The sequence below is a fragment of the Mastigoproctus giganteus genome, chromosome 8, assembly GCF_048544385.1.
Source record: "Mastigoproctus giganteus isolate SK-2022 chromosome 8, ASM4854438v1, whole genome shotgun sequence".
Classification (NCBI taxonomy): Eukaryota; Metazoa; Arthropoda; class Arachnida; order Uropygi; family Thelyphonidae; genus Mastigoproctus; species Mastigoproctus giganteus.
In genome coordinates, this window is record NC_143582.1 from 37,540,995 (window position 1) to 37,556,436 (window position 15,442).

At 38.3% G+C, this 15,442-nt stretch overlaps 1 protein-coding gene across 1 annotated transcript in view; it reads right to left on the minus strand.

Annotated features, from left to right (window-relative positions):
• Positions 1–15,442, minus strand: part of LOC150081453 (NADP-dependent malic enzyme-like) — a 125,016-nt gene that overhangs the window by 70,535 nt on the left and 39,039 nt on the right. Inside the window, exons 3-4 of the mRNA XM_090379310.1 lie at positions 7,602–7,726; positions 4,588–4,663 (exon numbers count right to left, since the gene is read on the minus strand). Coding sequence (XP_090235436.1) covers positions 4,588–4,663; positions 7,602–7,726 — 201 coding nt within the window. The remainder of the gene's footprint in view (positions 1–4,587; positions 4,664–7,601; positions 7,727–15,442) is intronic.

The following is a 15,442-nucleotide window of genomic DNA, read 5'->3' on the forward strand; positions in this document are numbered from 1 at the left end:
AAAATTGCCCTGGAAGCAGCAGTTATGAAAAAAAATTATTGTTTGTAGACAGAAAATTTTATCATAAACATAACTAAAAAAAACTTACATTTTTACTCAATTAAATTTTTTCGGTTTCGGGCAGGAGGGCCTCTTTAGGCCGTGGGCCCCAATGCACTGCACTGGTATGTTACGCCACGAGTGGGACTAACTGATGTTAAAAATGTAAAGGACAAATGGGAAGCTTTCGGAAAATCTTAGAGGCCACTAAGCATTTTATAATGATTAAAAAGATATTGTTCAAGATTTAGACCAAAATACGAAATTATGAATTTAGTAGCACATCTGTTTATTTGACAAAAAACAACAGTATGGGAAGATTATAAATTGTCAAAGGATACAGAGCCCCACAATAAGTACAAACTAGCATAAAACCAAACTAATCAGGGGGGGGGGGTTAGGCAGAGGCTTAGGAACATTTGAAAAGCAGCTAGGAATTCTTTGCATATGTTAACACCAGAACGAAAGGGATGAATTACATTAGTCCACTGGATATGATTTGTATGACTGTTGATAATCCTTTATAGGTTGCTGATAAACTGAATAAATAATTTGCATCTATATTCATACATGAAGAAGTTTTTAAAGATGAAGTTAACAGAAGTCTGTTGAATACTGACTTGGAGTTAAATGATTCATAATAACAGAAAGTAAGGTTGAAGACAATTTCTGCAGCTAAAAGTGAAAAAAGCAACTGGGACCAATGGATGCTCTCCGGTTATATTAAGAAAAGCTGCAGAAGAGGTAGTTAAAACTTTGGCTATAATGAGAGCTTCCTTAGATTCAGGAAAAGTACCTGTAGATTGGAGTAATGTATCTCCTATTTACAAGGGTTGTTCAAAGAGTAAAGTGGGTAACTACAGACCTGTAATTTAACTTCTGTGCCAAGGAAAATAATGGCATCATTAGTTAAAGAAGACAATACAGGATCATCTGGATAGGAGTGGAATCATAAGGTAATTACAGCATGGCTCTGTTTGTTAAATCATGCCTCATAAATCTGATTAGCTACTATGAAGTTGTCACAAAGGAACTGGATGCAAAGAATAATTTTGAAATCATCTACTTAGATTTCAATAAAACTTTTGATTTCATATCACATATACAATTGTTATATAAAATGGAGCAATGTGGCATTAAGGGGAAGTTACCACTGTGAATACAGGAATGATTAAGTGGCAGGAGACAAAATATGATTATAAATAGCTACTGCTCTTTGTCATTATGAGAGTAATTAGGATATGCTACCTAAAGAGGAGCTAAATAGACTAAACAGATAGGCTGTAAAATGGCAACTGAAGTTTAACAGTGATAAATGCAAGATACTGCATTTAGGTGGTGGCAATCCCAGAATAACATACCATTTGGGAAGTATAAACTTAAAGCAGTGTAGTATGAAAAAGATCTAGGGTTAACTGAACAGTCTGGCACAAACTTCTTGCACTCAAGAAGTTTGTGCCAGAACAGCTCACAAGCTGCTAGAACAGTTCATGGGATTCTGTCAATGATATTCAGTAATTCTGTCAGCAGGGGCAAAGGGGTGATTATCCTAATGTAAAAGGCAATGGTTAGGCCATATCTGGAATACTGCATACAGGTTTGGAAACTTCATTTTTGGAAGGATAGAGTTCTGTTGGAAAGGATACAGAGATAAGCAACATGGTTAGATGGGGTTGCAAAAAGATGGTCAAGTCTTATTATTATTATTATTATTGCTGCTCTTATATTATTTCTCCCTGATTGGGGTTTCCATCTCATGACGGGTATTGCTACCAAGTACACAGGGTAGTTGTTGTTATGTCTGATGTTACTGTTGGTCGAGGAGCTCTCTGACAATCCTACAGGTGTTCAGGATTGCGATTTTCTGGAGTCCCTTGTAGGTGTTCGTGGGAGACCTATTGCTGCTAGGCTGTTATGTAGGGTCTTTGGTACCATACCTGTGGTTGACACGATGATCGGGATGGTTGTTACTCGCTGCACATGCCACATCTCTTTGATCTCCTGTCTTAGGTTTGTGTACTTCCTGATTTTTACCTCATGGGTTTTCTGCAGGTTGCCAGTGTTGGGTACCGCTATGTCAATCAGATAGGTAGCCTTTTCCTTCTTGTCCACAAGGGTTATGTCCGGTCTGTTGTGCGGGACTGTCCTATCTGTTATTATGGCGTGGTCCCAGGGGTTCGTACTTGTAGTACGGTACACTTTCTTCGATCAACTAGTATTTCCTTGCTAGCTTCTGATGTATTATCCTGGCTACCTGGTCATGTCTATGAGTGTACTCAGTCTGGGTGATCACCTTGCATCCTGCGGTGATGTGTTGGATTGTTTCTAAGGCCAGGTGGCATCGAACACTCCAGGCTCCTTGGCGATGTATTTTCTATAGTTCCTGGTGTTGATTACCTGGTCTTGGATAGCGAACATGAATCCTTCATCTCGGGAAGAGCTTCCTGCTCGTGAGCCATGCATTGGAAGAAATTTTATCTATGTGACCCTGATGGAGATCATTGTAGTGTCTGCCAAGGAGTGTCTTCTCTGCCCATCTTTCTAGCTTTGTTTGTACTTCCTGGTTGGGGGGGGACTCCTCGCTTAGGTTAAGATAGACAAGCGGTAGCTCTTCCTTATGGCCTGGTGGGTGCTGCTGTGTGTTTCTGGAAGTAATCCTTCAGGTTAACTATCACAGTCTTCTGTTGCTCAACGAGGTCTATCAGGCCCCTTCCTCCTTCTTCCCGGGCAATTGTCAGACTCTCCACGGCAGCTTTCGGGTGGTTTTGGTGGCTCTTGGTCCAGCTCTGTGTTATTCCAATCTATGACCCCGAAGGAGTATGTTAGCATGGGGGACTGCATAGGTGTTTATGGCTTTAACTGTATTCCCTCCGTTCAGCTTTGCTTTCAGCAGGCTTCTGAGTCTCTGATGGTATTTTTCGGTCAGGCAGGCCTTAATTTCCTTGTGCTGTAACTGCTGAGCCTGCATCATCTCCAAGTATTTGTAGGCCTCTCCCTCTGCCATGGCTTCAATCTCTTTACCACTCTGCAGCTGGTAGTTTCGGTTGACTAATTTTCCTTGATACAATCCGTGGGTCTTGCATTTGTCTAGACCAAATTCCTTCCTAATATCCTTGCTGAATTCTTCAGTGATCTGGAGTAGTTGCTGAAGGTGCTTCTCGGTTCCCACGTAGAGCTTAATGTCATCCATATACATCGGGTGGGTGAGGGTGTACAGGTTCTTCCTTCCTTCTTTGAGGTTATATCCATACTTGCTACTGTTGAGCATGGTAGATAGCGGGTTAAATGCTAGACAGAACCACAATGGGCTCAGGGCATCTCCCTGAAAGATCTCTCCTGATGGGGATTGGCCTGGTTGTGATGTTTTCGACCTTAATGGTGGTACTCCATTTCGCCATCGTTTCTCCTAGGAAGCTTGTCACTATTGGATTGACTTTGTAGATTTTCAGCACCTCTATTAGCCAACTATGAGGCACAGAGTCGAAGGCCTTGTGGTAATCGATGTAGGCTGTGTACATGTTGCGGTGCTTCTTGTATGCTTGCTCCATAACCGCAGCATCTATGGTTAATTGCTCCTTGCATCCTTTGCTCAGCCACTCGCATCCTTTCTGCTGTTCGGCTATTATGCTCTGGCTCTCCAAGTGGTCTGTTATCTTCCTGGTTATGCAGCTGGTCAGGATCTTGTACATTGTTGGGAGGCAGGTGATTGGCCTATATTTCACCGGGTTTCTTGTATCTTCATCTTTAGGCTTCAGATATGTGATTCCTTGAGTGAGAAACTTTGGGATTGTCTCTGGGTGCCTTATCATTGGGCTCTGCCAGGAGTTTGTGCATGCAAGTGAGCTTCTTGTACCAGTAGTTGTGGACGTTATCTATTCCTGGAGTTTGCCAGTTGTGAGAATTCTTGATCATCTGTTTTACTTCTTCTTCCCGAATCTTCCATCCTCTCATTTCTTGTACGTCCTTGGTTTTCTTGCGTTCTAGTTCTATCCAGGTGGCTCGGCTGTTATGTTTTACTTCCCTGCTCCATATGTTTCCCCAGAAATCCTCAATTGTCTTCTCTCGGGTGGTCCGTTCCCTTGTTTCCCCGTCTTCTCCGAGATTCCTGTAGAAACCTCTTTGGTCCTCATTGAAGATTTGGTTGTTTATTTTCCTCTTGGAGCTCTCTTTGTATCGGTGTAGTCTCTTGCTGAGTGCAAGGAGGTTCTGCTGGTTATTATCATTATTATTATTACTAGCCATATAGTATAGTGCAAGGAAGCCTGAGGCTTATGCTGCACCAGCTAAAAAAAACAATTTCCGAGTTACCCTGAGAGAGAGAGAGAGAGAGATTTACCAAGGAAGACTGGGGTTCTGTCAATTGCACTCTGGAAACTAAGCATCCAATACCTTTTTAAGTAAACTGAATGCTAACGACATAAAAGTTCAAATTATTGACACAAAAACCAGTAACCCCAAAGTCCTGAGGCTACCAGTTTTAGGCCTTTACTTGTATTAATTTATTATTTTTATTAAATTAAAATGATTAAAATGTTATTAATAATTTACCTTGATGTCTTTTTCTGGCCAGTTACCAAGTATGTCATAAATACTACCAGTGTCATTAATGCTAATGAAGAGTCCTCTGTGTGGAGATGACAAATAAGAAAATTTGTTAGTAAAAGTGTATAAAAAATGTTTATCATTATCATTAAAAATTTTTTTTCAAACAAAAATGAAAGCCACTGCACACGTTCATATCTATCTAAAAGTTTATGAATGTATTAAAAAAAAGTGGCACATACATAACAAATGTGTGAAGTAAGATTTAGCAGTAAACTATAATTTTTTTAGATCCCCAAAGTTGGTGGAAATTTCCTGATTTAATATCAGGAAATTTGTTATATAATTATCTGGATATCAACAGCATCAGACTTTCTCCACTGCAGTCTTTTTCATTTGTTTATTACTATGCAATGAGGAATTTGTGGATGGGACACAAAATACCAAACTGCAGTTACTTTTCCATGAATATGAGCATTTTGTCACTGAAAGCAGCTATCAACTGTAGCACACTGGAATAGCTTTGCCATATAGTAGTCCATTAATATGGACTACTATATGGGGCATCAAAACATGGACACTGGGAAAGAGGAGATTAGATGCCTAGAAGCTTTTGAGATGAGGGTGTGGAGAAGAATGGAAAAGGTGAAATGGGTGGACAGAGTGAGTAATGAGATTTTGAGGAAAGTAGAAGAGAGAACGTTAGTAAAGAATTAAGAAGGAGACAACATAACTTTATAGGACATGTATTGAGAGAAGAAAGCATATAGAGGAAAGGGATTGAGGGGTAGATGTGTGGGAAGAGAACTGTTGAGAGAAGGAGAATTGGAATGATGGATTGGATGATAAGAGGAAATTATGCAGGAATTAAAAGTATAGCACAAGATAAAGAAGCATGGAGCCAATGGAGCCCTGAATGTGCCTGGGGCAGAGAACTTGAAGAAAAAGAAGATTTTACAACTGTAAAATACAAATATGAAACACAGATCCAGATAAGCAACTTAACATGTCTGCAATTTCATGTACTGTATTTATTTCAAACAAATTATTTGTCTGCTGTGTTGAACACTGGTAAACAATGGAAGTCGCATTGTTCATTTGATTGTATAAAACCAATCAGATGACCAGCACAATTTCTGGGTATGTGGGACAAGCGGTTGGTTAGGTTTTAAGAGTAACACTAAGTTGCAGAATGGTAATCCCTTTGGCTCTTAATTCGTGCTTAGCAGCACTAACTGACTCAATTGCCTGATGGCCAGAAGTGCGAATAATGCGTTCCCAGTAAAGTCTCTTGTAATTTGTCCGTTATATGGAAATTTTCTTCGTTTTACTGAAATTTACCCAGAGGAATTTAAAAAAAAATCGGTAAATAGAAAATTTCTCTATAAAGAAGTTTGTTAAACAGAGGTCTGATTTGTATATGTCAAAAATGTTTTTGGAGCCCTCCTGAACTGCCGCCAGTAAGCGACGCTTACTTCGCCTACCCACTTGTGGTGGCCCTGCTGAAACCAATACTATTGGATTCTGTATATGCCAGTTTGTGTGTGGAAATACTTTGCGAACACTGCACCAAATAATCAGGCATCAGTGATTAATTCTAATTCTCTTTTATCTTTCTTCTATCTTGAAACATCGTTCATCCAGTTCACTAGTCTCCATGTGATGTGTCATTCACTGCATGTTTTTTGTATATGATGACAGAATGAATATATACTGTAACAAAGGTTTCATGTGTTTTGGCTGGTATATAACAAATAAATCATTGGCCAAGCAACTATTTCTCATACAGAATGAAATACATTCACAGAATATATTTCACAAATAAATGCACTTTCAGTTATTTTAACCACATTCACTGATACAGTCAAAAGAGAAATAAAATTTTTGCACAACTAGGCTAACTTTAATTGAAATGCTATAAGGCCAATTCAAATGAAAAGATTCCCCCTCCCCGCTAACTAGTATTTTATTTTTCAAAAAAAAATACTCCATTAGAGTTTAGGCAAGTATTTATCCCATTGAATGTCAGATATTTTACAGCCACAAGTCTTTTGATTGTTGTTGACATGTATGAGTTTCCTTCTTCATCAACTGTACAATATCAACATCCTCTCAGATCATTTTTATTCTTCTAAAAATCTAAAGAACTATGTGATGTATGCACCATCCATTATAAGAATGGCTGGACAAACTGCACCTGTATAAAAAGCAAACATAACAATCAAAGTTTTTATCTTGATACCTTAGAGCTGTGTGATTTCCTCACATGAACAAAGAGAGATTTGAAGAGCCATTAACAGAGCTTCAAACCCACACCAGACTTTGCTGTTTCTTCTGCAATGTTGTTCACAGATAGACTTTTGTTCTTATTATCTCCAGATGAAAGCATATAAAGAATCAAGCTGAAGGCTATATCAACTAATTGGTGAAAAGCACCATAACCCACTGCTCATAGGTTTGGTCAACATGGTACTGGCACCAATTCATATGTACTCTTGTGTGTGTGTGTGTGTGTGTGTGTGTGTGTGTGTGTGTGTGTGTGTGTGTGTGTGTGTGTGTGTGTGTGTGTGTGTGTGTGTGTGTGTGTGTGTAAAGTGAAAGGAACACAGAAAACTGGGCTGGTATAATAAAATAAAATTTTTAATATATCAGCCCAGTTTTCTGTGTTCCTTTCACTTTACACACACACACAAGAGTACATATGAATTGGTGCCAGTACCATGTCCCAATAAATTAAAATTCATTGGAACTGTTATTAACTTCACTGGAGCTAAAATTAATTGTAATTTCTGTGAAAGAATTTTACTAAATGTAAATGGAATTCACTTAATGTAAAATATTCTTTACGTTTTTATACTAATGTAATTTAAATATTTACTTCTAATCAAGAGCTGATTATAACAACCACATTTCAGGTAAAAATAAATTCACAAGACAAGCATTCAGATAATATACATTATGGGATATTTATTTATATAAGCAATGAAATTAAACTATTAGAAAGTGTGCATAGTTTTTACCTTGGACGAAGAAAGAGATTACTGTATTGCTGACATGCTTGTCCAACTACTGGTGTATAAACTATAGGTAACAATTCTTCCATGTGTTCATTAAGGACACGGTAGAACAGGTGTTCATTGTTATCCTTGAAAGAAAATAACAAGTATGATTAAATTAGATATGCACTAATAATTATGACATGAGTGATTCAGGTGAGGCCAAAATTGTTGAGTCATCAAGACCAAAACCTGCCAGTCTAACCCTGTTTATACACAGTTGAAGCTCTATATAATGAGCTCCAGAGTAATAAGAAAAACGGTCATTATATCAGAAGTATGTTATATTAATCATTTATAAAATCAGGCAACAAAACAAAAGTAAAAGCTTGAACATTTAATGTAATTCTTCTAATACAATATAGTATAATCTTATATATAATATGTACTACAGTATTAAACAAGAATTGATTGTAAATTTCACTGCATTTACAATTAAATTGTAAATTTCACTACATAGGCTATGTACCTATCTAGACCTAACAAGACAACTGTTTCTTACTTTAAAATAATCCGTCAAAATGCACTGCTTCAATGGTAGAGCATGTTTTAAAAGAGAATTATGAAGGTGCATGATAGCAGTTATTTCACTTTCACAGGCTGTACTTGAAGAAAAAAAAATCAACGTACAAGTTCTAATCCTTGATGAGCATCTTTCACTGAAACTTCTTATTCAACCACAGTAGGTGCCTCATCTTCATCACTACAAATTTCAGAATATTCCATTACATCTGCAATGAGTTCCTCTTCATTCTTGTATATCCTGAAATATTTAATGTTCACATCCATTTCTGCATAATCTTTGAAGCTTAAATTTTCCTGTAAGTTTAGGTAATGACGCACATGCTCAAATATTTCTTATTATTGGACTGTTCTTCGCAATTAATACAGGAAGAAGCATGAGAAACTTCACACATTGCATCATTCAGGGCGGTAAACCCAGTATGTTTGAAGCAGTCAGCAATCACTTTTTCATCAACTTCATCCCATGCTCAAACACTGCCTGCAGGATGTCGATTTTGCATTGAATTTTGCTTTTAATTCTGGATTACACCTTGTTCAAGTGGCTGAAGAATCTACATCATATTTGTTGGTAGGTATTCAATTTACTTGACAATGAGAGGTGCAGATTCCACGAACAGCAAAATTTTTCTTATTTTTCTCACTCATCCTGCGATCTAAGCCTCTGATCCATTCTTCATAGATTTGTGATGTCATCCAGGACTTTTGGTTTGCTCGATACATAGTCGGTAATGTCTTCAAACCTTTAAAGCATTGAGGCTTCTGGACTTTCCCAATGATCAAAAGAGGAAGCTTCTCAGAGGCCACGTTTGCTGCTAGGAGAATGGCATCCGCTGTTTGGCCTTTTTTCCCACCACTACATTTCTTGCCTTTAAATGTAAGTGTTTTATCCAATAGCAGTTTAAAAAAAAAAAGAGTCCAGTTGCATCAGCACTGAAGATTTCATTATCGTTGTATGTCAGCAAAACATTTTTTAAACAAATTTTTCTTCCATTCCTTTGTAGCATCAATACCCATTGGTTGCACTTTTGCCACACGCTTTTTTGAAAGACAGGTCATTACAAATCTTAAATTTCTGGAACCATCAATCCGAACTTGCATGTGTCATCATTAGCCATTCCAAAAGTACCCTTTCGATATTCGGATACCTCGCCTTTTGTGCTCAAATCTTACTCGGTGAAGCAGATTTCTCTAAGGTTTCAATCTTTTTACAATCTTTCAGAATAGTAAACAGAGTACTCTTAGAAATGCCGAACTGTTTTGTGATGTCAGGTCTTAGAATGCACACCATTATCTACAGTTTGCAAAATCCTAATTTTATCTGCGATTTGCAAAGCTATCTGCTTTCTTGGAGCCATACCAATAAACATACACTCTAACTATTGAAATGAACTTCTAACCAATGTTCATTTCATTACCATACTGCGAGAAAAGAGTGTGGGAAATCTTAAATGATTTCTCATGGTTGGGATGCAAGCTTGTCAATTACTTCAATATATTTGAAGCATGTTGTAATTTTTAAATGCAAATATTGTAATAAAAAGTAAATATTCAGATTAAGAAGTGGGACATTAAAAAGAGTGGGACATTATAAAGAGCTTTCACTGTGGTACCAATTTTTAAAATCTCTCTCTCTGTGTGCTGAATGGAGCAATGTATGGGCAGCATGGTACATGTGCAGAAAAGAAATGTTCTGATTAAGCAGCACATGAAAGTTACTTTTTTTTTTTGAAGAGCTTGTTTTTTTATTATCAGTTTATTAAATATATAAAGCATGACTTATTACTATTTCCTAATTATATTAATCGCAGCAAAAGCATGAAATACTATCGTATTAAAACTGCTATTAAAAACTGAGAGGAAATAAGTAAAGTACATCACAAATACGTTTGCTGTATACTACGATTTGAGGTATGTGTTGCTTTTGTTAATTTTTATTATTATATAGTAGTAGTAGCGGCAAATGATGCAAGAAACCAAGCTTATACAGCATCAACCAAAAAACACCAGATGGAAGTTTGTTCCAACAATCAACCACCCTCTGAAGGCAAATTTCCGTACATCCAATCTGCAACCATCGATTTGAATTATGCCTTCTCATACGTGTAGCAGTAGTAGTAATAGTGGCATGTGATGCAAGAAAGCAAGTGTATGAGCTTATGCAGTGTCAGCCAAAAAACAAAATTTACAAAACAATTTCCTCTAAATGTTTGTCCAGTTCCTACGTAAATTTATTTAACCTATCAACTTCCATAACGACAGATGGAAGTTTGTTCCAGCAGGGGCAAAGGTTGATGACGTTGTAGAGCGGATATCATCTTTTGAGGGCACAAAAGGTGATATAGTTTTGCACGTTGGCACTAATGATATTAAGATATTAGGAGACCGGAAGAATTACTTAACAAGTACAGGTCACTGTTGAAAAAAAAGGACACGATAGGAGGGGGTTTATGATGATGAGAACCTTGTCGATCAATTTGGCCCTGGAAAGATTGTGCAAGGCTCAAGGGGTAGAATTTTTTTCAGTCTGGACTGTACTTGTTAACAGGAGAGACTGCTTCTACAAGGATGGGATACACTTATATAGAAAGGGTGCAAGAATATTTGCTGATGCTATAGAGGCAGTGTTAGGTGGATCGGAAAACTGCTAGCTTGGGGGGATACAAAGACTAATAGATTAACAATAGCCACTGGCAGAGGTGAAAATGATTCTTGCACTGCTTCTATTGGAATGAGCAGAAGCCTGAAAAACAAGATGCAGGATATTTCAGAGACTGCTGGGAGTCATTGCGGTACAATTAAACACATCGGTTGTGTTAGGGTAGCTAAGAATAGAAACAGGTGCATGTATACTTCTGTGTACACCAATGCTAGGAGTTTGGTAAATAAATTTGATGAATTTGAGGTATTGCTCAAAGCATCAAAGGCAGATACTGTTGGGATATCAGAGACGTGGTGTCACACAGATATAAGGAATGCAGAACTGGAATTTGGGGACAATGTCTACAGGAAGGATAGACAGGATAGGAAGGGAGGAGGGGTTATGCTATTAGTTAAGAAACACATAAAATCCAAGGAAGTGAAGCCAGTCGACAACACTGGACAGTGCAGTGTTGAGCCAGTTTGATGTGACATAAGCATTGGGAGATCAAAATTGAGAGTAGGAGTGTACTATAGGCCTAATGACTCTGATGAGTATAATAAGAAACTGCACAAGGAAATAGAGTAGGCAAGTATATCAGAGAGTCTTATAATGGAGGATTTTAATTTCCCAGATATTGACTGGAATTTGTAGGTTGCTCACTCACACACTAGCAAGGCTTTTGTGGATTTATTGGATGATTGTTTTCTACATCAGAATGTTCTGGAGGCAACTAGAGGGAGTAATACTCTTGATTTGATTATCAGTAGTGATTCTTCATGCATTAAGAATATGCAGATAAAGGAACCACTAGGTGGCAATGATCACAGTGTGCTGAAGTGGGATTTACTCAAAGAGGTAACTACCATCAGGGGTAAAGGGAAGGGTTTAAAGTTTTGAATGGTTTGAGCATGCTTAATGCTGATGGGATTCTTCCTCTTGCTCAGAATCATCACCTGAGAGGGCATAAATTCAAACTGAGGAAAGACAGATATAGGACAGACGTGTGGAAATTTGTCTTTAGCCAGCGGGTAGTTGGTTGGTGGAACAGACTTCCATCCGTTGTCGTGGAAGTTGATAGACTAAATAAATTTAAGGTTCAGCTGGACAGGTATTTTGAATGAACAGAGGGGTGAAGTGGAAGTGTTTTTTTTTTTTTTTTTTGGCTGATGCTGCATAAGCTTGCATCATATGCCTCTACTAATGCTAATGCATCATCTTTCAAGGGCACAAAAGGTGATATTGTTGTACACGTTTGCACCAATGACATTAAGAGTAAGAGATCTGCAGATTTACTTAACAAGTACAGGTCAATGTTGCAAAAAAGTCATGAGTTATCGTTAAATTTGAAAGTGTCTGCAATTCTGCCTAGACACGATAGGAGGGAGTACATGAGGAGAGCCTTCTCAATTAATTCGGCCCTGGAGGGAACGTGCAAGGCTCAGGAGGTAGAATTTTTTTCAGCGTGGTGTGTGCTTGTTAACAGGAGAGACCACTTCTACAGGGATGGGATACACTTAAATAGAAAGGATGCAAGAATATTCGCTGATGCTGTTGTTGTTATTTGGTTTTTAGGAGCTTTAGAAACTAAGGCCATATTGCTCCGGGAATAAGCAGTGGCCATTCCCTGATCTTTCCGCATCCTCCATATTTGGTGGTGCCGGGGGCTCAAACCCCAGTCTAATCAAGAAGCGTGTGCTGCGCACTGCTGCTCCTTCCCACCTGGCTACGGATGCGACTATTTGCAGATGTTATCAAGGCAGTGTTAGGTGGGTCAGAAAACTGCTAGCTTGGGGGGGGGATTCACAGACTAAAAGGATAAAAGTAGCCGCAAGCAGAGGTGAAGGTGAATCTTGCACAACTTCTATTAGAATAAGTAGCGACCTGGAGCGAGGGGTGCTGGGGGTTTCAGGGACTGATGGCAGTCGTCATGAAACAGGTGGGTATATGGAATGTGTCAGGGTAACTAGGAATAGGAATAGGTGCATGTATACCAATGGTAGAAGTATATTAAATAAATTTGATGAATTTGAAGTGTTGGTCAAGACATCAAAGGCTGATATTGTTGGGATATCAGAGACGTGGTGTCACACAGATATTAGGAATGCAGAATTGGAATTTGGTGAGTACAATGTGTACAGAAAGGATAGACAGGATAGGAAGGGAGGAGGTGTCATGCTGTTAATTAAGAAAAACATAAAATCACAAGAAGTGCATCCAGTTGATATAGATGAACAGTGCACTGCTGAGTCAGTTTGGTGTGACATAAGCACTGCAAAAGCAAAAATAAGAGTAGGAGTGTGTTGTAGGCCTAATGACTCGAATGAGTACAATGAACAATTGTACATGGAAATAGAGTGCGCTAGTAAATCAGAATGTCTTATAATGGGGGATTTTAACTACCCAGATATTGACTGGAACTTGTGGGTTGGCAACTCACACAATAGTAAGACTTCTGTGGATTTATTGGATGATTGTTTTCTGTAGCAGCATGTTCGACAGGCAACCGGAGAGGGTAATACTCTTGATCTGGTTATCAGCAGCGATCATTCGTGTATTAAGAATTTGCAGATAAAGGAACCACTATGTGGCAGTGATCACAATGTACTAATGTGGGATTTACTTAAAGATATAATTACCATCAGAACTAAAGGAAAGGGTTTTTGATTCCGTAAAGGTGAGTACAGTGGTCTCAGACAGTTTTTAATTTCTGTACAGTAGGATCAACTGACGATGTTACCAACAGTAAATTCTAAGTCGGAAGCATTCAAGAAATTAATCGTGGAAGCTACTAAAACTTTCATACCTATTAAGAAATATTGTTCAAGGCTTAGGCCTAAATGGTTATCAAATGAACTAATGAGACTCGTGACAGAGAAGAAAAATTAATGGGATGCATATAAATTATCAAGCGACTTAGAAGCCTATGGCAGATATAAGCTAGTCTGTAATGAGGTCACAAAGGAGGTTAGGCAGGCAAAGGCAGATTACGAGAAATCTTTGGCAAAGGATACTAAGAAAAACAGCAAGGATTTCTTTACTTATATTAACTCTAAAAGGAAGGGGATGAATCTGATTGGTCCACTTGATATTGATGGTTCGACTGTTGATGATCCTGCTCAGATAGCAAACAAACTGAATGAGTATTTTGCATCTACATTCACACATGAGGAGTTATTAAGGTTTGAAAATGCCACAAGGTTATCAAATTGTAGCAGGGTGATTAATGATTTTGTAATAACTGAGAGCAAAGTGGAGGAGAAATCGTTGAAGTTAAACATAAAAGCACCTGGGAGAGATCCCATCCTGGGGTTGATGGGATATATCCAGTTACATTAAAGGAGGTGGCAAAGCAACTAAGCAAACCCTTAGCCATAATTATGAGAGCATCCTTGGACTCAGGGGAGGTCCCCACAGACTGGAGATGTGCAAATGTATCCCAAATTCACAAAGGGGGATCGAAGGGTGACACGTGTAATTACAGACCAGTTAGTAACTTCTGTTCCGGGTAAAATAATAGTCACTGGTTAAAGATGCATTGCAGGATCATCTAGAAAGGACTGCAGCAATAATTCAGACACAGCATGGGTTTGTTAAGGGAAAGTCTTGTCTGACAAATTTGATAGGATGTTATGATGTGGTTACAAAGGAATTGGATGCAAAAAATAATTTTGATATCATATATTTGGATTTCAGGAAAGCTTTTGACACTGTTGTGCATGGAAGACTATTGTACAAATTGGAGCAGAATGGTATTAAGGGTAAGTTGCTACAATGGATAAAAGGATGGTTAAGTGGGAGAAGACAGAGGGTGGTAATCAATGGGTGCTGCTCTTCATGGACTAATGTTATTAGTGGAGTCCCACAGGGTTCGGTGTTGGGTCCACCGTTGTTTTGTATATTTATCAATGATATTGATGAAGGTATATCAGGCTTAGTGTCAAAGTTTGCAGATGATACAAAAGGTTGGCAGGGTTGTTAATGACAGTAATTGCAGTGTGCTACTGCAACAGGATCTAGAAAATTTGGGCAGATGGGCTAAGAAGTGGCAACTGAAGTTTAACCTTCACAAATGCAAAGTACAGTCAGTCCTCGTATAACATGTGCTTACATTACACGAATTCGATCATACACGATTTATAAATAGGGGTACGATATCTTATATAACACGAACCGAATTCGCTTATGCACGATTCGCCTTGTGTTTACAAGAAATGGCAGTCGAACGCAGAATCATCCCAACCGAACACAACACGACAGGAATGAAGAGAAGATTCTGAAAATTTATTTATGTTTTTTATATCAGTGAAGGGAAAACACATTTCACCATAACAACGTAAAAACCAACACAATTCCAGCTATCGGTATAATCACAAATGCAATTAGATCGAGTTTACTACCAGTTTATAACAGATTCCACTAGCAGGAACGCAACTCGAAATTGTTTTTATTGTTTTATGGTAGTAACCCCTAGAAATGTGCTTTAGTAAAATGTGAGGTGTTAATAGTGTATCTCTGCCTTTACGGCACTGTTTATTCAGTTGCTACACGCGCACGGCTTTGTTTATGTGTATCAAGCGTGCCTCCTCGTTTTGTAATTGTGCTTTATTCCCTAAAAATGAGTAAAATACTTAAAAGGAGT